Consider the following 22,009-nt stretch of genomic DNA (forward strand, 5'->3'; position numbering starts at 1 on the left):
ATAAAAATGTATCTCAGTTGTAGTATATAGTATTTTTAAAGAAAACAATGTGCAAAAAGATTTTCATATCAAAGCATTCTCTCCTAAAATTAAATTAAAATTAAACATAAAGGTCCTTTTCACCAGTAGAATTCACCAGTCACATTAACAAATATTTCTGTGAATTTGCTATTGACAAGTCTAGTCAGTTTAATCTATGAATTGTCCTGTACCGATGAGTAGCATGGAGAGAGAAAGACTGTCAGCCTTTTCGTGGTTTTCCTCTCCTCCATGTTTTATAATCTGAACAAGGCCCAGATACTTTGTTTAAAGAGCTTGTAAAGTACTCTGTCCCCCTGAAATTAAAAGAAATTAGTAACTCAAACCCTTTTAAATTTGGAAGATTTTCCCCCTCTGAAATACCAAATTAATGAGGCTGTGCTATAAAGAACTTGCTGCAAGACAGGTGATAATTATTTCAGACTTACAAATTTCCTGGCCAGTGTTTCAACTCAGATGGAGAGGAAGTACAAATGAGTTGCCCGTATCTATAAGCACTATCTGTGGGTTAAATGTTTAGCAGGTTACAAAATGGTGGATAAATTGCCTTCCTTGGCTTTTGCATTATTTGATAAATCTCTGTTTCAACAACAAGGAATGTTAACCTAACTACCTGCCTAAAATAACACTTATGGAACACTGCTCTAATTTTTGTCATCTTTTGCAAATGTCAGATGAGTGGATATTTCCTGAAAATGATGACCACAACCCCCATTTGGCCTCCAGCATGCAGTCTCTACTTCTGGACGAAAACTCCTGCAACACCTCACACCTGTGGCTAGAAGCCAGCAAGAAAAATGAACATGACCAGCAGACAGAGGAAACCCAGATTGTTCCAAAGGATATTTTCACTTTTTCATCAAGACCACGATCAGCACCTCATGGAAAGACTCAGAATATGTCCCCAGAGGGGTGCCCATTTATTTTGGATCTAAAAGAGGATACCAGTGTAACAAGGAGAGACACCCAATTGGAGGATGATTTTTATGGTGGTGATAGCACCGAAGAGGTACATTGCTTGATGAGTGAAATAGTTCTAAAGAACAGTTTATTGTCTCCAACTAAGCACTAAAACTAGTTGAAATGAAAGGGGAAGTCAACTGCTATTTATAAAAATGCAGCAGATTGCAGTGTTAGTCAACAGTTGCCTCAGATTGTTATGGTAACTCTAAATTGCTGCCTTTTTTATTAACAGTCAGCCATTTTCATTTTTAATTATGGAAACCAGTTTTTGGTTTGATTTTCTTTTTTCATTTTAATCTTTGCCTCACAGAGTGAGAAATAATATGCAGTTTAGTTATATGATAGCATGTCCAGTAAAATATTGGGAACACATTGTTCTAGATCTCTGGGGAAATTGTGTTGCAGTTGCTAAGCATTCTGAATTGACACTTTTCTGGCTTCCTAACTCCCCTGCCATCTTTTAACCTTAGACCTATTAGGACTCATTATTTTCCATATGGTTCCAGAATTTCAAGAGTTGTGCCAATTAAAGTTTAAGTAATGAATCATGAATTAGTGCTGGGACTTGCCTTACAGGAGGTTTTCTGTTTGCAATTATTTAGAATACAACTATATCTCATAAATCAGTAAATTCATAAAAAGTTTTTTAATAACTAATTAAATATCAAACTGAATGTAGTTCTGAAACATTTATTTAAAACTTAATATAAAAAAATTTAATATAACTCTTTTTCCCCATATGAAATGAATTTGTGAAATTCCTTTAGCGTTGTTCTTTAATAATAGGCATTTATATCTTCTAGAAAAAATAATTATCTTAAAAGCAGATTATAGTTAAGTTATGGTTTAGTGAAATTATACAAATCATTTATATGTAGAAATTATAGAAATAATCAGAAAAACTTTTTTTGTATGCTTACAAAACTTTTTTTTAACAACTGTATCTGATTAAGAATACCCCTTTCAACAGTGGGATATAGATTAAGTCCACAGCTCCTACCTTCAGAGCCAGTTGAGAATATGGTGAGATTGTTCAGGCAGTAATTATGGTTTTTTGCAACCTTTAATGAGTTTCTGTAGCAAAGTGCATGGGGAAATCCTTTTTTATAACCTCCTTACTTCTGAGTGTGATGAAACTATCAGTCATACCAAACATAAACCTACTACAAACCCCTTTATGCATAAATGCATAAACAGTACATTTTAAATGTGCTGTGAACAACTTTATCCCTTTCACCCTACATAAAATTAAGCTATAAAACTGTAAAATGAATATGTCTTCAGCATCTAGTATTGCCCCCATCCCAGCTGTCAATTCTTATACAGTATTAATTGGCTAATCTGATAAATCATACCATTTTGTTAATGGGGTAGGCCCATCCCCTTCCCATGTGCACAGCTTACCTAACTCAAAAGAATTACTGTGATGGGGGCGATGTCATGGCAGGTAGGAAATAATAGTTCTCTGGAAAACTTTGAGGGAAGTATTATGTAGAAACAGCCCTTTAAATAACACCCCATGAGGAACTTACCTCTCCACCTATATGAAGGAAGAGCCTTGAGAAGAAGCAATAGAGCTTTATGGGAAAATGAAGAATACTAGTTCTGAATATTTTAATTTGCTATCACTTTATGAGCTTTCTTTTGCTACTAGCTACTCTACTTCTGACATCCTTCAATATTTATTGTGCAGACATGTACTTGTTACCAACTACATGAAATTGAAAATTAATTTATCATGCATTTTCAAAGCTCTGATTGGCATAGCTCTCTGGTCACCCCTGTGCCAAGACCATCAGAATATGGCTTGCGTCTGCAGTGGGACGATATCATTGCTAACACCTGCCCTGGCCCACCTTTAGTCAGAGCCTACTAAGAGTGGCAGCCAGAGAGGGGGCAGAAGCCTTGCCATGTTATGCAAGCTTTGAGGTTTGCTGTTAGAGGCAATAGCAAGATACAAACTAAAATACAGATGACTAACAGAAGTGCTAGGCTATATTTAAACAAGTTCTAGAATTTGTAATGATCCCTTTTTTATCAAATTGGTTTTTTGGGAGCTTTTTGTAAATTCTTTTTCTGTAGGATTATTTCTCCCATTTATTATATGTCAAAGGGAAATTAGATTACATATTTTATTTTATTTATTTTTTAAGAATAAGTTTTAATTTAATTTGTCAAAATTACAAAACACTTCCTTTGTTTTGCTCTCAAAATACAGTGAATCTGCCTTCATGTTCTGGATGCTTAGTTTTTTGTTTTTTGGGGGGTTTTTTGTTAATTTTTTTTTGAGTATAATTGCTTTACAATGTTGTGTTAGTTTCTGCTATACAATGAAGTGTGTCAGCTTTATGTATACATATATCCCCTCACTCTTGGACCTCCCTCCCACCCCCCCATCCCACCCATCTACAGATTACATATCTTAAATATTTACTTACATATAGTCTTTGAAGAAAAATCAGTTGATTTAGGCATTCTTACTATTGTTGCATTATTTTATTTATTTATTTATTTTTAAACTTGCCTTTCTTTTCTTTTCTTTTAATTAATTAATTTATTTTGGCTGCACCAGGTCTTAGTTGCGGCACTCAGGATCTTCATTGCGGTGTGCGGGATCTTTTTTTTAGTTGCGCCATACGAACTCTTAGTTGCAGCATGCATGTGGGATCTGGTTCCCTGACCAGGGATTGAACCGGGCCCCCTGCACTGGGAGCTTGGAGTCTTACCCACTGGACCACATAGGAAGTCCCTAGTTGCATTATTGTAGAATGTTATATCGTTAGAGTAACACTATTATATCTAAGGAAAACAATGTCATGCTATAAATAATGGTGGACAAATGAGTAATAATTGCATTACTTATTATGCTTGAAGTTTATAACTTGTAGTTAAAAGACTTTACTTGATGTTAGACCATTTGAATATTTTTAAAGGGAAATTAGATGTATTCAGAAGCAAAAAACTAGGCACAATCATGGTATTATGATAGAGAAAAAATACACATATGACAGTAAAGACTAATTAAAATAAGCTTTCAGTGACTGTAGTTTAAGTCCCTAATAATCAGTTCACATTTGAGATCTTCATCAGTGTGAGAGCCTTAAAAGTATGGGGTTTTTTTGCATATTCTCATCTTAGTCTTGGCTTTACTATATATTTTATTCCCTAGGCAGACATATATACTAATTTTCCTGACATTCAATTAATTTTGAATTTGTACTTCTTATCTGAAAAGCACACTATGGAAATGTATCTGCTGGTGAGTTATAAAATCAAGACTACCACGTAAAATGAATTATCTAGGAAAGCTGTTAAAACAGAGTACCTTTCATACAATTGCAGCTTCTGAAAGAAAAAAAAAAAGCATGTTACTATTATCATCTCTGTTTTGTATTTTATGCCATTATTCCCAACGTGGCTTTGGGTATATATACCTGGTTGGTGATTTGAAATACTTAGCTTTATATTAGTATTTTATTACTTCTGTAATTCAATTTTTTATCTAGAAATATAGTCATTTGCTTCCTTTTTTTTGTTTGTTTATTTGTTTTGTTTTGTAGGTTTTGGCCCTACGGCCAAATAAGGATTTTTCTGTGGAAGCATAATGCCATCTAGTTACCATGTCAGTGTGGTTGGTTGTAATTTGGACGTAGAAATGTAGAAATATTGATAGAAATTATTGTGAGCTCTATGAATCAATATATTGAATTTGGACCTAACAATAGTAGGACACTTAATAATAGCTAGTGCCATTAGGACTTAATAATAATTGGACACTTAATAATAGTTGGTGCCATTAGGCAAAGCATTATATACGCCTACAGGGGAATTAGTTACTACTTGTGACACCATTTTATAGATGAACAGAGTAAGGGCCAGAACAGTGACATAGCTTGTTCAAGGTCATATGGCCGAGCAAGATGAACTGGAACTGAACTTGGGCACATTTCCTTAACTCTTTTTTTTTTTTTTAATTTTTCTTTTATTTATTTTTGTATACAATAGGTTCTTATTAGTTATCCATTTTATACATATTAGTGTATACATGTCAATACCAATCTCCCAATTCATCCCACCACCACCACCACCACCACCACTTTCCCCCCTTGGTGTCCATACATTTGTTCTCTGCATCTGTGTCTCGATTTCTGCCCTGCAAACCAGTTCATATGTACCATCTTTCTAGGTTCCACATATATGCGTTAATATATGATATTTGTTTTTCTCTTTCTGACTTACTTCACTCTGTATGACAGTCTCTAGATCCATCCACATCTCAACAAATGACCCAATTTCATTCCTTTTTATGGCTGAGTAATATTCCATTGTATATATGTACCACATCTTCTTTATCTGTTCATCTGTCAATGGGCATTTAGGTTGCTTCCATGTCCTGGCTATTGTAAATAGTGCTGCAGTGAACATTGGGGTGCATGTGTCTTTTTGAATTATGGATTTCTCAGGGTATATGCCCAGTAGTGGGATTGCTGGGTCATATGGTAATTCTATTTTTAGTCTTTTAAGGAACCTCCATACTGTTCTCCATAGTGGCTGTATCAATTTACATTCCCACCAGCAGTTCAACAGGGTTCCCTTTTCTCCACACCCTCTCCAGCATTTGTTGTTTGTAGATTTTCTAATGATGCCTATTCTAACTGGTGTGAGGTGATACCTCATTGTAGTTCTGAGTTGCATTTCTCTAATAATTAGTGATGTTGAGCAGCTTTTCATGTGCCTCTTGGCCATCTGTATATCTTCTTTGGAGAAATGTCTATTTAGGTCTTCTGCCCATTTTTGCATTGGGTTGTTTGTTTTTTTGATATTGAGCTGCCTGAGCTGTTTATATATTTTGGAGATCAATCCTTTGTCTGTTGATTCATGTGCAAATATTTTCTCCCATTCTGAGGGTTGTCTTTTCATCTTGTTTGTAGTTTCCTTTGCTGTGCAAAAACTTTTAAGTTTCATTAGGTCCCATCTGTTTATATTTGTTTTTATTTCCATTACTCTAGGAGGTGGATCAAAAAACATCTTGCTGTGATTTATCTCAAAGAGTGTTCTTCCTATGTTTTCCTCTATGAGTTTGATAGTGTCTGGTCTTACATTTAGGTCTCTAATCCATTTTGATTTACTTTTGTGTATGGTGTTAGGGAGTGTTCTAATTTCATTCTTTTACATGTAGCTGTCCAGTTTTCCCAGCACCACTTATTGAAGAGACTGTCTTTTCTCCATTGTATATCCTCGCCTCCTTTGTCATAAATTAGTTGACCATATGTGCGTGGGTTTATCTCTGGGCTTTCTATCCTGTTCCATTGATCTATATTTCTGTTTTTGTGCCAGTACCATATTGTCTTGATTATTGTGGCTTTGTAGTATAGTCTGAAGCCCGGGAGCCTGACTCCTCTAGCTCTGTTTTTTTCCCTCAAGACTGCTTTGGCTATTCGAAGTCTTTTGTGTCTCCATACAGATTTTAAGTTTTTTTGTTCTAGTTCTGTAAAAAATGCCATTGGTAATTTGATAGGGATTGCATTTCATTTCAGTTATTGTATTGTTCATCTCTGTTTGCTCTTTAATTCTTCTAGGTGTTTGTTCTTTAATTCTTCTAGGTCTTTGTTAAACATTTCTTGCATCTTCTCAATCTTTGCCTCCATTCTTTTTCCGAGGTCCTGGATCATCTTCACTACCATTATTCTGAATTCTTTTTCTGGAAGGTTGCCCATCTCCACTTCATTTAGTTGTTTTTCTGGGGTTTTATCTTGTTCCTTCATCTGGTACGTAGCCCTCTGCCTTTTCATCTTGTCTATCTTTCTGTGAATGTGGTTTTTGTTCCACAGGCTGCAGGATTGTAGTTCTTGCTTCTGCTGTCTGCCCTCTGGTGGATTCTAGAAATATAGTCATTTTCTCCAAACTCTAATCAGATACTAAAGTAGATAGTTGCAAAGCTAGGCAATTTTTCTTACGTAACAGTCCAAACTAGAACATTTGAGCCAAAAAATTTTCCATATTTGAACATGAATTATGTGGACTGACTACTTATAGTGTTCAAATTAGCTAGTAGCTTCTAGATCTTCTCTTCATCTAACTCTGTTAAGACCTGTAAAACAAATTTACAAACAGCAGATTAAAAGGACCATTTTAGTCCTTCCTCTCAGCTTTCCTGGTATTGTTGCTTTCAAGGTTTTTTTTTAGCACTCAGTAAACTATTTCATTTCATTGTTTTTTTCCACTCACCCCTACATGCTTGACTAGCAATTCTGAATAACATTCTCACACACATTTACATACACACAATAGAAATGATATTTACTCCACATGAGGCCAGTTATATTTCTGTGTAGCCTTTAAAAAACTTTAAATGTCAATTTGTTTGAAAAAAATGGAAGAATTCTATTTTGAATGTATTGCTTGCATTTTTAGTTCTGTATATCATGAATTACAACATAACATACTCTCTAAACCTACCAGGCAAATTTAATATTTATTTTTATGTGAGTAATTATTTTAGGCTGTTCACGCCTACATATCTTTATTGTTATCTTTTGAAGCTTTCTTCTTCCCTGAAAAAGTTCGTTCCTGTAACTTGGCCCTTCATTGTTATAGGCAGGGAGAGAAGGTTATAAAACTCTTGTCTCCTTAGAATAATGTCATACAACTTTGGCTTAAAGATCAATATTTGCAGATAAGTATATACTTGGTTATAGATAGGAGTTTTCACAAGAAACCTTTGTTTTATCAGTTAAAGAGCATGAAGTCTAACTTATAAGGAAAATGTTTTTGTCTTGAACAATTAAAGGAGTCTCATCATTTTCCCCAAATACTCACATGATGATGTTTACCTGTCCAATACAGTCCCTGTAGCTTCTGCTATGATTTGTCTGTGAGGCATCATTGGCTACAGGTAAAGATGTTTACAAAAGTAATTTGCCCAAGTCCTTGTAATATCAAGCATGCTGCGAATTAGTTACTTGTTAGAAACAGTCACATCTTCCTTTCATTTTATTTGGTATTATTTTAATAGTTTCCTATTAAATTCAAGAGGCAGAAGTTAGAAATACTCCTTGGGGATGGTTGTTAGTGAAAACATTTAAGATACATTTGAATGGTCAATCTTGCTATCATCAAAGAAGAAATGATTTTTTTATTCTGTTATGACTAATATCTTTAGCTATATTTGTGCAAATAATTGTGCTCTTTAGTTGACAACCAAAGTATATACCTGTATCGGCTCTATTGTCTGCTAGTGCTGTTGTTCAGCTAAAAGGTTCTGTCAGTTCACACATTTAATCACTAAAACGTTGGACAAATGTAAAACTCCTGCTGACTCTATCTCAATTACAAATTCAAAACTGCCATCAAAAGTGTGTGTGGAATATTGCAGATGTGTTTTGTTCAGAACTTTTAAGAATGTTATGTAGATTTTTTTCTGGGTGGACTGAATTAAAAATCAGTTGAAATATAAATAAACATGATCATCCACTTTTTACAAAGGCTAAAACAGAGTTCTATCCTGACTCACTCAACATTAAAGTTGTAATACAAAGAGCCTGGGTCCCACCTGCTCCAAGTAGGTGGCCCTCCTGAGTCATTAAAATTATCTTTTTAAAATTACAACTCAGCAAGAGCTATTCGTTTTGCACATCCAAAAATTATTGTCCAAGTGCCCATCTGCATGTCCTTTTAAGAAACATAGTTCAACAGAGGAAGTGCTGGGTCCTTGGGGAAATCATTCTCATCTTCAGCGTACATATGCTGTGCTACAGTTAATCAGACAAAATCTATTGATCTTCCTGGCACTGGGCGTGATTGAATATTTAACAAACAAATGTTTCTGAGCCCAGAAGACAAACAGTTCAAGAGATTTGGACTTTTAAAAAATATATATTAAGTTAAATCAAAAACATTTTGTATTTGTTCTTCTGAGAAACAGATGAACAGATGATTGGAATATGAAAACAGCATAACAAATTCTTTACTACTCTGACAAATTATATTCACTTGCTCTGCAGGTTTTCAGTAGCTAAATGATAAACCAAAGGGGGAAAAGTGGTTATTTTTCAATTAGATTATAGTAAACTTCTTATGCATGTAACAAATGTATACGTTATTTAGTATAAAATTAATACAAAGACATGTCGAGGCCACATGTGTTATGTATGTGAAAGCAATAAACGTCATCTATACCTATATAATCTATTTTAGTAAGTCAGAAGCATTACTAAAGAAGGTTTTGCTAGTGCACCACTACTAGTAAATACTATACTATTTTTTATTCTCCATTTATTTCCTCTCTAAAATAGAAGCTGACACAACTCAAATCAACCTATTAGTCTTGTATATTGTCTTGCCTTTCCCATTTATCCTAATTCCCCTTTCAAAATCTGGGATAGACCAGAATTAGTGGTTCTGGGGCAGCCAAAATAGGCAAGCTTTTTGTGCTCTGTACAGATTCTCCAGTTATTTGTCTTTTCCATATATTTAAAATAGCATAGAAACATATTACTGTGGAAATGCAATACTACGAAGAGAATGAATACCTATTAGGGAACACAGCTCAATCTGACCATTTCTTGACCCATCTCCAAACCAGGGTATATCTTAGGAAAATGTGAGGTGAATATCCCTGTACATACTCATGAATAGTTCTGTGTATATAATCACTGCTCATGCCAAGCAAAAAGAAATACACCTGAGTAAACTTACAGAAGGAAGAAAAGTGCTCTGATCCACTTACAGGTGGAAAAAATACACTTCTTATCAAATGTATTGATTTTTAAAGCGTTTTTTAAATGATCTAGCAAACATCAGGCTGTCCATGCATTCTTCTAAATCCTCATAATAGTACATCTGAAACTCTCTGCTATTAGACTTTATGCCTCTCGAGGGCAGTGTCCTTTTTCTTCTTACCTGTGTATCTTATATAGTCCCTAGAAAAGGCCTTACACATAGTAGTAGCTTAATAACTATTTATTGAACTAATGTTTATTGTAAAAGCTCCTAATTTCTACTTATGTCATGTACAAAATGGAATCCCAGAGTGATCCAGAGATTCTAGTCCAAAGAGTTATAATTATACCTTTTCCCCTTAGCCAGCCTGTTTTTAGGGGCAATCTGTTTTAAATCCACCGTACATGTGCTTATTTTTTACTGTGAAAATATGATGTAAACGAATAAGTAGAGGGTATTCTGGTCACAGAAATCCCACTGTCAATTGTATATAACAATTATAGGAAATTAAACTGGAATTTTTTTTTTTATGTTGGAGAAGATACAGCACTGTCTAGCAACCAGACTGAATTTTTAAAAATCTATCCTAGTTCCACCAGTACCTTCTTAAAACCAAGGCCTGGAAGATGTTTGTTCTGTTTTCTGTTTACCTTTCTTTAGAAAATTGGCTAAACTTTTATTCTCTTTTCGTCTGTGTGAAACAAAAATTGCAAGAGTCACCACTCCATTACCTAGTAATTCAGAACACTAGGCATTTTTCAGGTCTCTTGCACTCTTTCCAGTTTTCTGCCTGAAGGCAGAGTTCTTCAATCATGTGAACATCCTCAGGGTTCCCAGGATGTGGTGAGGGACAAGCTCACTTAGTAAATGTACAGCAAAGAGAGTTGCGCAGTGCCTGCAGCTCAGGCCTCTGTCACAAGGGCGGAAATATTCGTCTCTCTCTTATTTTTCCACTTGGGACATAAACTAAGGTCCCATGGATTGACACCCAATCACCATCTTTTCTTTCCCCTATCTGGGACTCTGAATAATAAATCTCTCCATCATTTATAAAGAAATATACGTATCAGAAGATCAAGCCAGCATAGACACAGAAAATAAGGCCCAGAATGAATACCAAGAAGAAATGTTTGTAAAAGATCCTTAGACACTCTGCAATTTTTTCTTTACTACAGATAGGCAAGCTGTTTCTTAGGAGAGGTTCTTACACCCAAGTGTACCTTTCTTGAGACCGCAGTTGTCTGATAATCCCAACTGCTTTCCATAAGAAAGGAAAATCGTAACATGACTAGGGTTAAGAATTGCAGACTCCATGTAAAAGCTTTCCAGAGTCACTAAGTACAACATACTCTGCCTTCTACAGAACTCTCAAATCAGTCCAGCCTCCGTCATCACCACCACTGAATTAACGCAAGTCACCTCAGCATTTCTAATCATTCCAGTTTAATAGTCTCCTAATTGGCCTCCCTCACTACTTTACTACTATCTCCACAGACACTTCAGACACACCACAAACAATATCCACACAAACTCATTCCCATACCTTCTATTTTGTGCCGTCATGACATTCTCCTCCACCAAATCACTCAGTGACCCCTTGTCTTTGGGATACAGTCCCTGGATGGCAGGGATTAACTTTTGGCCTACCATTATATTCCTAGCATCTGCAGCACATAGAGCAATATGTAGCCCGTGATGAGGAAGAAAGGAAGAGAGGCAGAACAATGACAGACACACAGACAGATAGATCCCTTCTAATTAAAAGTTTTGATAAATTCCTCTCTTGTCTTGTGCCCAACATAAAGCAGGCTCTCTCACCGTTACACATACTTCACTTGTACTGAAATGGAAATTTCACCTTAGATAGTGATCTGTACCTTGAGGTGTATGATGACCGAACATTCAGGAAGAAGCTGAACAGTTCAATCAGTCATTCAAATATTTTGTTTAAAAATGCCAAATTTGGGGAATAACCAGATGTTTGGTTCTGTATGGCTATAAATGAAAGGATAGTGGAATAGCTTACTGAAACAGAAAGTAAGATAGTACAGTCTCAGACATCAAATAATGTCTTTAAATGTACTCTGCTTTTGTTGATTTTTTTCTGTTCTAAGTTTGTTTATTATATATTTAAACAGATAAGACAAGTTAGAAAAATCTCATGACAAGTATAAGCAATTATCACATTAGTTTTTTCTTTAAATTTATTGTTTTATCGCAGAAAAATATCTACCAACTGAAATAACACTGTGTTTCTCTTTTTCCTTATTTACCATCATGGCCATTGATTTTTTTGTTTGTAATTGCTCCTTTCTCAGATTTTAAAAATTAGAATTTTTAGGGATAATTCCAGAACTGTACATTAGTGAAATGTTTCTAGCTTTTATTTTCAGCTTTCCAAATAATTATATTTGGTGAGGTTCATGTCTTGTGGAAAAATACTTTCTATAATTGAAATTTTCACGTAAGAAAAATATTTCACAAAACATGCTGTATTATCTATTGCTCTTGAACAGTAAAACTTTCGTACAAAAATGTAAGGCAAAAATACTTTGATAGACCAGCTTGTTTTAAAAGTAGCATTTTCCTACATAAATAAGGTAAATGCTATAAGTTCCAGTTCTTTCTTCTCTCATGGAGTTAGCTTATCAGGAAGCCAAAGTATACAATTCCTAAGTTTTAGGTAACTTCTTATGGATCCTCTTCTTTTTCATACTTTCTTTGGAATGAATATATTTGAGCAACTATTTCCTAAATGTACTCTTGTTACTCAGTGGTAAAAAACATGCTTTACCAAGACCAGAGGCAAACATAGCAGGGCATCTTAGCAAATGATTTATGCCTGTTTGCATTGCTGTTTTTAGTTTATTTTTTTTTTGCAGAATAAAATAGTATATATATATATATAAGTATATGTATGTGTACTTTGCTTTATTCAGAGAATACATGAACTTGTTAAGAACTTGTACTCAGTAACTTATTCACCACAAGTTTCAGCTCAAAATGATTTCACTTTGTTCCTCTTTGTAGGGTAACCACAGGGTCCAGGGTTCAACCGGCCCAACAACTAGTCCTCCAAGGTTAACTCAGTTAACATTAGAGAGTGTGCTGGGGAAGACTGCGAGGTGGACAAGTAAAGGATATCTAAAAAATTCCTACACAGAAGCAGGAGCATCAGAAAACCAGAATTCCTTGGCAAAGCAGATAGATAAAAAAGACTTTGAAACGAGTTTGGTGCCTACACCATGCCTTTCTCCCCCTGGAAGAAGGAGTGAATCCTCTCCAAAAATTCCAAGTCCTGTTATCAAAGCAAAGGACCTACCAACCCATCAAGTGTCATCTTCAATATACAACATCTCTCTACAGGAAATTTCAGGGGAGAAGTTGAAACCGATTCCTGAAGTATCTGTAAGTGGTTTCATTCTGGTTTATATATGTGGGCAATACATACTGCTGCGTTCTGTTCTGTACCACTTTGCACACATTTGCACCAGTATCTATTTTTCATCATTTGGGTGATCAGTAATGTATTTTCTTTTTTTTTTAACATCTTTATTGGAGTATAATTGCTTTACAATGGTGTGTTAGTTTCTGCTTTATAACAAAGTGAATCAGCTATACATATACATATATCCCCATAGCTCCTCCCTCTTGTGTCTCCCTCCCACCCTCCTTATCCCACCCCTCCAGGCAGTCACAAAGCACCAAGCTGATCTCCCTGTGCTATGCGGCTGCTTCCCACTAGCTATCTATTTTGGTAGTATGTATAAGTCCATGCCACTCTCTCACTTCGTCCCAGCTTACCCTTCCCCCTCCCTGTGTCCTCAAGTCCATTCTCTACATGTGCATCTTTATTCCTGTCCTGCCCACAGGTTCTTCATAACCTTTTTTTTTTTCTTTAGATTCCATACATATGTGTTACCATACGGTATTTGTTTTTCTCTTTCTGACTTAACTTCACTCGTATGACAGACTCCAGGTCCATCTACCTCCCTACAAATAACTCAATTTTGTATCTTTTTATGGCAGAGTAATAGTCCATTGTATATATGTGCCACATCTTCTTTATCCATTCATCTGTCGATGGACACTTAGGTTGCTTCCATGTCCTGGCTATTGTAAATAGAGCTGCAGTGAACGTGGTACATGTGTCTTTTTGAATTATGGTTTCCTCAGGGTATATGCCCAGTAGTGGGATTGCTGGGTCGTATGGTAGTTCTATTTTTAGCTTTTTAAGGAACCTCCATACTGTTCTGCATAGTGGCTGTATCAATTTACATTCCCACCAACAGTACAAGAGTAACACTCAGTAATGTATTTTCTTTCCTGTTTAAATGTGTTTTAGCTCAGTAGCAGCAGATGTTAAAGAGTATCTTGCACATCCCAACGATTACAGAATGCCTCATGTTTTTAATGAGAAAGATAATTATCATGATAGTTATTTTTTATTTCCCAGTTACTTCTCATAATTTGAGTCATCACTGCCTGCAAGTTATAAATGAAGATCTTATTTTTGAGCCAAAGGTTTGCCAGTAAAATTGATAGATTTTCAATAACAATCTACATTAGGAGCCATAAAAACATCATTATTCTATTCACTTTCTGGTCTCTTTGCAGCCGTTCCCCAAATAATAAATGATATGAGTGAAGGTTAACAGTAAAGCAGTGTCGTTGAATAAATCCCTAGGCTAGTTAGGTGGCTATATTCATGTCCATCAGATTGATTTTTTTCCTTCCTGTGTAAGTACTTTTCTTCCTTCAGTTCCCCCATAGCTGCCCTTAGAAACTAGAGAACAAATGAGGCTATGCAGAACAAATCACACTTATATTCCTTTTTTTTAAGCATTGAAGCTTTTTTAAAATTTGTCATGTCCTAAGTATTCTGTGTGTGTTACAGTGTAAAATTTTGGTTCAATTATGTTCTAAGCATGTTAGAGTGGATTACCTAGTGCAGATAATAGACATATACATCATTACCATCAACTAATATTTCTTTATTTTATTTATTTTTTATTCCTTGGGATTTTGATAGGGATTGCATTGAATCTGTAGATTGCTTTAGGTAATATGGACATTTTAATGTCCGTATGTTAATTCGTCCAATTCATGAGCACGGAATATCTTTCCATTTATTTGTGTCTTCAACTTCTTTCAACAATGTCTTATAGTTTGCAGATCTTTCACCTCCTTGTTTAAATTTATTCCTAGGTATTTTATTCTTTTTGTTGTGATTGTCAATGGGATTGTTTTCTTAATTTTTCTTTTTTATAGCTCATTGTTAGCATACAGAAATGCAACAGATTTTTTTGTATGCTGATTTTGTACCCTGCAACTATACCGTATTTGTTTATTATTTCTAATGTTTTTTTGGTGGAGTCTTAAGGATTCTCTCTATATAAAATCATGTCATCTGCAAATAGTGACAGTTTGACTTCTTCCTTTCTAACTGGTATGCCTTTTCTCTCTTTTTATTGCCTAATTGCTCTGGCTAGGACTTCCAATACTGTGTTGAATAAGAGTGGTGAGAGTGGGCATCCTTGTCTTTTTCCTGATTTTAGAGGGATAGCTTTCAGTTTTTCACCATTGAGTGTGATGTTAGCTGTGAGTTTGTCATATATGACTTGTATTATGTTGAAGTATGTTCTTTCTATACCTATTTTATTGAGAGTTTTTATCAGAAATGGGTGTTGAATCTGGTCAAATGCTTTCTCTGCATCTACTGAGATGATCATATGCTTTTTATCCTTTGTTTTATTAATGTGGTATATCCCATTTATTTACTTGTGAATGTTGAGCCATGTTTGCATCCCTGGAATAAGCCCCACTTTATCATGGAATATGGTCCTTTTAACGTATTGCTGTATTTGGTTGGCTAATATTTTGTTGACGATTTTTGCATCTATGTTCATCAAAGATATTGGTCTGTAATTTTCTTTTTTTGTGTTGAGTTTGTCTGGTTTTGGCATAAGGGTAATGTTGGCTTCGTAAAATGAGTTAGGAATCATTCCTTCCTCTTTAATTTTTTGAAGAGTTTGAAAAGGATAGGTATTAAATCTTCTTTGAATATTTGACAGAGTTCACGTGTGAAGCCATCTCGTCCTGAACTTTTCTTTTGGGGAGGTTTTTGATTAATGTTTCAGTCTTTTTATTAGTGATCAGTCTATTCAGATTTTCTGTTTCTCCATGATTCAGTCTTGGAAGGTTGTATGAATCTAAGAGTTTGTCCATGTCTTAAGTTGTCTAATTTGTCGGCATAATATGTCTAATTTGTTGTTCATAATATTCTCTTATAATCCTTTGTCTTTCTGTGGTATATCTTACTTATCCTCTTTCATTTCTGATTTTATTTATCACAGCCTTCTGTCTTTTTTTCTTAGTGAGTTTAGCTAAAGGTTTGTCAATTTTGTTTATCTTTTCAAAGAACCAGCTCTTAGTTTGACTGACATTTTCTATTGTCTATTTTTTTAATTTTTTAATTGTATTTTATTTCTTTTTTTATACAGCAGGTTCTTATTATTCAACAATTTTATACACATCAGTGTATACATGTCAACCCCAATCCCCCAATTCATCACACCACCATCCCCACCCCCCCACGGCTTTCCCCCCTTGATGTCCATACGTTTGTTCTCTACATCTCTGTCTCAACTCCTGCCCTGCAAACCGGTTCATCTGTACCATTTTTCTACATTCCACATACATGTGTTAATATACGATATTTGTTTTTCTCTTTCTGACTTACTTCACTCTGTATGACAGTCTCTAGATCCATCCACATCTCAACAAATGACCCAGTTTCGTTCCTTTTTATGGCTGAGTAATATTCCATTGTATATATGTACCACATCTTCTTTATCCATTCATCTGTCGATGGGCATTTAGGTTGCTTCCATGACCTGGCTATTGTAAATAGTGCTGCAATGAACATTGCATTGCATGTGCCTTTTTGAATTATGGTTTTCTCTGGGTAATGCCCAGTAGTGGGATTGCTGGGTCATATGGTAATTCTATTTTTACTTTTTTAAGGAACCTCCATACTGTTCTCCATAGTGGCTGTATCAATTTACATTCCCACCAACAGTGCAAGAGGGTTCCCTTTTCTCCACACCCTCTCCAGCGTTTGTTGTTTGTAGATTTTCTGATGATTCCCATTCTAACTGGTGTGAGGTGATACCTCACTGTAGTTTTGATTTGCATTTCTCTAATAATTAGTGATGTTGAGCAGCTTTTCGTGTGCTTCTTGGCCATCTGTATGTCTTCTTTGGAGAAATGGCTATTTAGGTCTTCTGCCCATTTTTGCATTAGGTCGTTTGTTTCTTTAATATGGAGCTGCATGAGCTGTTTATATATTTTGGAGATTCATCCTTTGTCCATTGATTCATTTGCAAATATTTTCTCCCATTCTGAGGGTTGTCTTTTCATCTTGTTTATGGTTGCCTTTGCTGTGCAAAAGCTTTGAAGTTTCATTAGGTCCCACTTGTTTATTTTTGTTTTTATTTCCATTACTCTAGGAGGTGGATCAAAAAACATCTTGCTGTGATTTATCTCAAAGAGTGTTCTTCCTATGCTTTCCTCTAAGAGTTTGATAGTGTCCAGTCTTACATTTAGGTCTCGAATCCATTTTGAGTTTATTTTTATGTATGGTGTGAGGGAGTGTTCTAATTTCATTCTTTTACATGTAGCTGTCCAGTTTTCCCAGCACTACTTATTGAGGAGACTGTCTTTTCTCCAATGTATATCCTTGCCTCCTTTGTCATAAATTAGTTGACCATAGGTGTGTAGGTTTATCTCTGGGCTTTCTCTTTTGTTCCATTGATCTAAGTTTCTGCTTTTGTGCCAGTACCATATTGTCTTGAATACTGTAGCTATGTAGTATAGTCTGAAGTCAGGGAGTCTGATTCCTCCCACTCCATTTTTTTCCCTCAAGATTGCTTTGTCTCTTTGGGGTCTTTTGTGTCTCCATACAAATTTTAAGATTATTTGTTCTAGTTCCGTAAAAAATGCCATTGGTAATTTGATAGGGATTGCATTGAATTTGTAGTTTGCTTTGGGTAGTAGAGTCATTTTCACAATATTGATTCTTCCAATCCAAGAACATGGTATATCTCTCCATCTGTTGGTATCATGGTTAATATCTTTCATCAGTGTCTTATAGTTTCCTGCATACAGGTCTTTTGTCTCCCTAGGTAGGTTTATTCCTAGGTATTTTATTCTTTTTGTTGCAATGGTAAATGGGAGTGTTTCCTTAATTTCTCTTTCAGATTTTTCATCATTAGTATATGGGAATGCAAGAGATTTCTGTGCATTAATTTTGTATCCTGCAACTTTACCCAATTCATTGATTAGCTCTGGTAGTTTTCTGGTGGCATTTTTAGGATTCTATGAATAATATCATGTCATCTGCAAACAGTGACAGTTTTACTTCTTCTTTTCCAACTTATATTCCTTTCCTTTCTTTTTCTTTTCTAATTGCCATGGCTAGGACTTCCAAAACTATGTTGAATAATAGTGGTGAGAGTGGACATCCTTGTCTTGTTCCTGATTTTAGAGGAAATGTTTTCCATTTTTCACCATTGAGAATGATATTTGCTGTGGGTCCGTCATATATGGCCTTTATTATGTAGAGGTAGGTTCCCTCTATGCCCACTTTCTGGAGAGTTTTTATCATAAATGGGTGTTGAATTTTCTCAAATGCTTTTTCTGCATCTATTGAGATGATCATATAGTTTTTATTCTTTAATTTGTTAATATGGTGTATCACATTGATTGATTTGTGTATATTGAAGAATCCCCCACTTGATCTTGGTGTATGATCCTTTTAATGTGTTGTTGGATTCTGTTTGCTAGTATTATGTTGAGGATTTTTGCGTCTATATTCATCAGTGATATTGGTCTGTAATTTTCTTTTTTTGTAGTATCTTTGTCTGGCTTTGGTATCAGGGTGATGGTGGCCTCATAGAATGAGTTTGGGAGTGTTCCTTCCTCTGAAATTTTTTGGAAGAGTTTGAGAAGGATGGGTGTTAGCTCTTCTCTAAATGTTTGATAAAATTCACCTGTGAAGCCATCTGGTCCTGGACTTCTGTTTGTTGGAAGATTTTTAATCACAGTTTCAATTTCATTACTTGTGATTGGTCTGTTCGTATTTTCTATTTCTTCCTGGTTCAGTCTTGGAAGGTTATACCTTTCTAAGAATTTGTCCATTTCTTCCAGGTTATCCATTTTATTGGCATAGAGTTGCTTGTAGTAGTCTCTTAGGATGCTTTGTATTTCTGTGGTGTCTGTTGTAACTTCTTGTTTTTCATTTCTAATTTTATTGATTTGAGTCCTCTCCATCATTTTCTTGGTGAGTCTGGCTAATGGTTTATCAATTTTGTTCATCTCCTCAAAGAACCAGCTTTTAGTTTTATTGATCTTTACTATTGTTTTGTTTGTTTCTATTTCATTTATTTCTGATCTGATCTTTATGATTTCTTTCCTTCTGCTAACTTTGGGTTTTGTTTGTTCTTCTTTCTCTAGTGCCTTTAGGTGCAAGTTTAGCTTGTTTATTTGAGATTTTTCTTGTTTCTTGAGGTAGGCTTGTATAGCTATAAACTTCCCTTTTAGAACTGCTTTTGCTGCATCCCATAGGTTTTGGGTCTTCCTGTTTTCATTGTCATTTGTCTCTTGGTAGTTTTTGATTTCCTCTTTGATTTCTTCAGTGATCTCATGGTTATTTAGTAACATAGTGTTTAGCCTCCATGTGTTTGTGTTTTTTACGTTTTTTTCCCTGTAATTCGTTTCTAGTCTCATAGTGCTGTGGTCAGAAAAGATGCTAGATATCATTTCAATTTTCTTAAATTTACAGAGGTTTGATTTGTGACCCAAGATGTGATCTATCCTGGAGAATGTTCCATGTGTACTTGAGAAGAAAGTGTAATCTGTTGTGTTTGGATGGAATGTCCTATAAATATCAATTAAATCTATCTGGTCCATTGTGTCATTTAAAGCTTCTGTTTCCTTATTTATTTTCATTTTGAATGATCTGTCCATTGGTGTAAGTGAGGTGTTAAAGTCCCCCACTATTATTGTATTACTGTTGATTTCCTCTTTGGTAGCTATTAACAGTCGCCTTATGTATTGTGGTGCTCCTATGTTGGGTGCATATATACTTATAATTGTTATAACTTCTTCTTGGATTGGTCCCTTGATCATTATGTAGTGTCCTTCCTTGTCTCTTGTAACATTCTTTATTTTAATGTCTATTTTATCTGATATGAACATTGCTACTCCAGCTTTCTTTTGATTTCCATTTGCATGGAATATCTTTTTCCATCCCCTCACTTTCAGTCTGTATGTGTCTCTAGGTCTGAAGTGGGTCTCTTGTAGACAGCATATATATGGGTATTGTTTTTGTATCCATTCAGCAAGCCTGTGTCTTTTGGTTGGAGCATTTAATCCATTCACAGTTAAGGTAATTATCAATACTTCTCTTCTCTTGTGTTTCCCACTTAGAGAAGTTCCTTTAGCATTTGTTGTAGAGCTGGTTTGGTGGTGCTGAATTCTCTTAGCTTTTGATTGTCTGTTAAGCTTTTGATTTCTCCATCGAATCTGAATGAGATCCTTGCTGGGTAGAGTAATCTTGGCTGTAGATTCTTCCCTTTCATCACTTTAAGTATATCATGCCACTCCCTTCTGGCTTGTAGAGTTTCCGCTGAGAAATCAGCTGTTAACCTTATGGGAGTTCCCTTGTATGTTATTTGTCGTTTTTCCCTTGCTGCTTTCAATAATTTTTCTTTGTCTTTAATTTTTACCAATTTGATTACTATGTGTCTCGGTGTGTTTCTCCTTGGGTTTATCCTGTATGGGACTTTCTGCGCTTCCTGGACTTGGGTGGCTATTTCCTTTCCCATGTTAGGGAAGTTTTCGACTATAATCTCTTCAAATATTTTCTCGGGTCCTTTTTCTCTCTCTTCTCCTTCTGGGACCCCTATAATGCAAATGTTGCTGTGTTTAATGTTGTCCCAGAGGTCTCTTAGGCTGTCTTCATTTCTTTTCATTCTTTTTTCTTTATTCTGTTTCGCAGCAGTGACTTCCACCATTCTGTCTTCCAGGTCACTTATCCATTCTTCTGCCTCATTTATTCTGCTATTGGTTCCTTCTAGTGTAGTTTTCATTTCAGTTATTGTATTGTTCATCTCTGTTTGTTTGTTCTTTAATTCTTCCAGGTCTTTGTTAAACATTTCTTGCATCTTCTCAGTCTTTGCCTCCATTCTTTTTCCAAGGTCCTGGATCATCTTCACTTTCATGATTCTGAATTCTTTTTCTGGAAGGTTGCCTATCTCCACTTCATTTAGTTGTTTTTCTGGGGTTTTATCTTGTTCCTTCATCTGGTACATAGCCCTCTGCCTTTTCATCTTGTCTTTCTGTGAATGTGGTTTTTGTTCCACAAGCTGCAGGATTGTTGTTCTTCTTGCTTCTGCTGTCTGCCCTCTGGTGGATGAGGCTAGCTAAGAGGCTTGTGTAAGTTTCCTGATGGGAGGGACTGGTGGTGGGTAGAGCTGGCTGTTGCTCTGGTGGGCACAGCTCAGTAAAACTTTAATCCGCTTGACTGCTGATGGGTGGGGCTGGGTTCCCTCCCTGTTGGTTGTTTGGCCTGAGGCAATCCAACACTGGACCCTACCCGGGCTCTTTGGTGGGGCTAATGGCGGACTCTCTGGGAGGGCTCACGCCAAGGAGTACTTCCCAGAACTTCTGTTGCCAGTGTCCTTGTCCTCCCGGTGAGACAGAGCCACCCCCCACCTCTGCAGGAGACCCTCCAACACTAGCAGGTAGGTCTGGTTCAGTCTTCCCTAGGGTCACTGCTCCTTCCCCTGGGTCCCGATGTGCACACTACTTTGTGTGTGCCCTCCAAGAGTGGAGGCTCTGTTTCCCCCAGTCCTGTCGAAGTCCTGCAATCAAATCCCACTAGGCTTCAAAGTCTGATTCTCTAGGAATTCCTCCTCCCGTTGCCAGACCCCCAGGTTTGGAAGCCTGACATGGGGCTCAGAACCTTCACTCCAGTGGATGGACTTCTGTGGTATAAGTGTTCTCCAGTCTGTGAGTCACCCACCCAGCAGTTATGGGATTTGATTTTACTGTGATTGCACCCCTCCTACCGTCTCATTGTGGCTTCTCCTTTGTCTTTGGATGTGGGGTATCTTTTTTGGTGAGTTCCAGTGTCTTCCTGTCGATGATTGTCCCGCAGCTAGTTGTGATTCTGGTGTTCTCACAAGAGGGAGTGAGAGCTCATCCTTCTACTCCGCCATCT

The 22,009-nt window shown here is 36.0% G+C and overlaps 1 protein-coding gene across 4 annotated transcripts in view; it reads left to right on the top strand.

Annotated features, from left to right (window-relative positions):
* The window catches only part of CFAP20DC (CFAP20 domain containing), a gene marked incomplete at both ends in the record, with an annotated part of 268,246 nt that overhangs the window by 162,844 nt on the left and 83,393 nt on the right, over positions 1 to 22,009 (top strand). For 3 of the 4 annotated variants that reach the window (XM_079712102.1, XM_079712103.1, XM_079712104.1), the window contains 2 exons: positions 714 to 1,048; positions 12,754 to 13,131. In XM_079712102.1, the coding sequence (XP_079568228.1) occupies positions 714 to 1,048; positions 12,754 to 13,131 (713 nt within the window). The remainder of the gene's footprint in view (positions 1 to 713; positions 1,049 to 12,753; positions 13,132 to 22,009) is intronic. The other variant, XM_079712105.1, reaches the window with a different exon arrangement.

Source organism: Hyperoodon ampullatus (genome assembly GCF_949752795.1).
Source record: "Hyperoodon ampullatus genome assembly, chromosome: 10".
Taxonomy (NCBI): Eukaryota; Metazoa; Chordata; class Mammalia; order Artiodactyla; family Ziphiidae; genus Hyperoodon; species Hyperoodon ampullatus.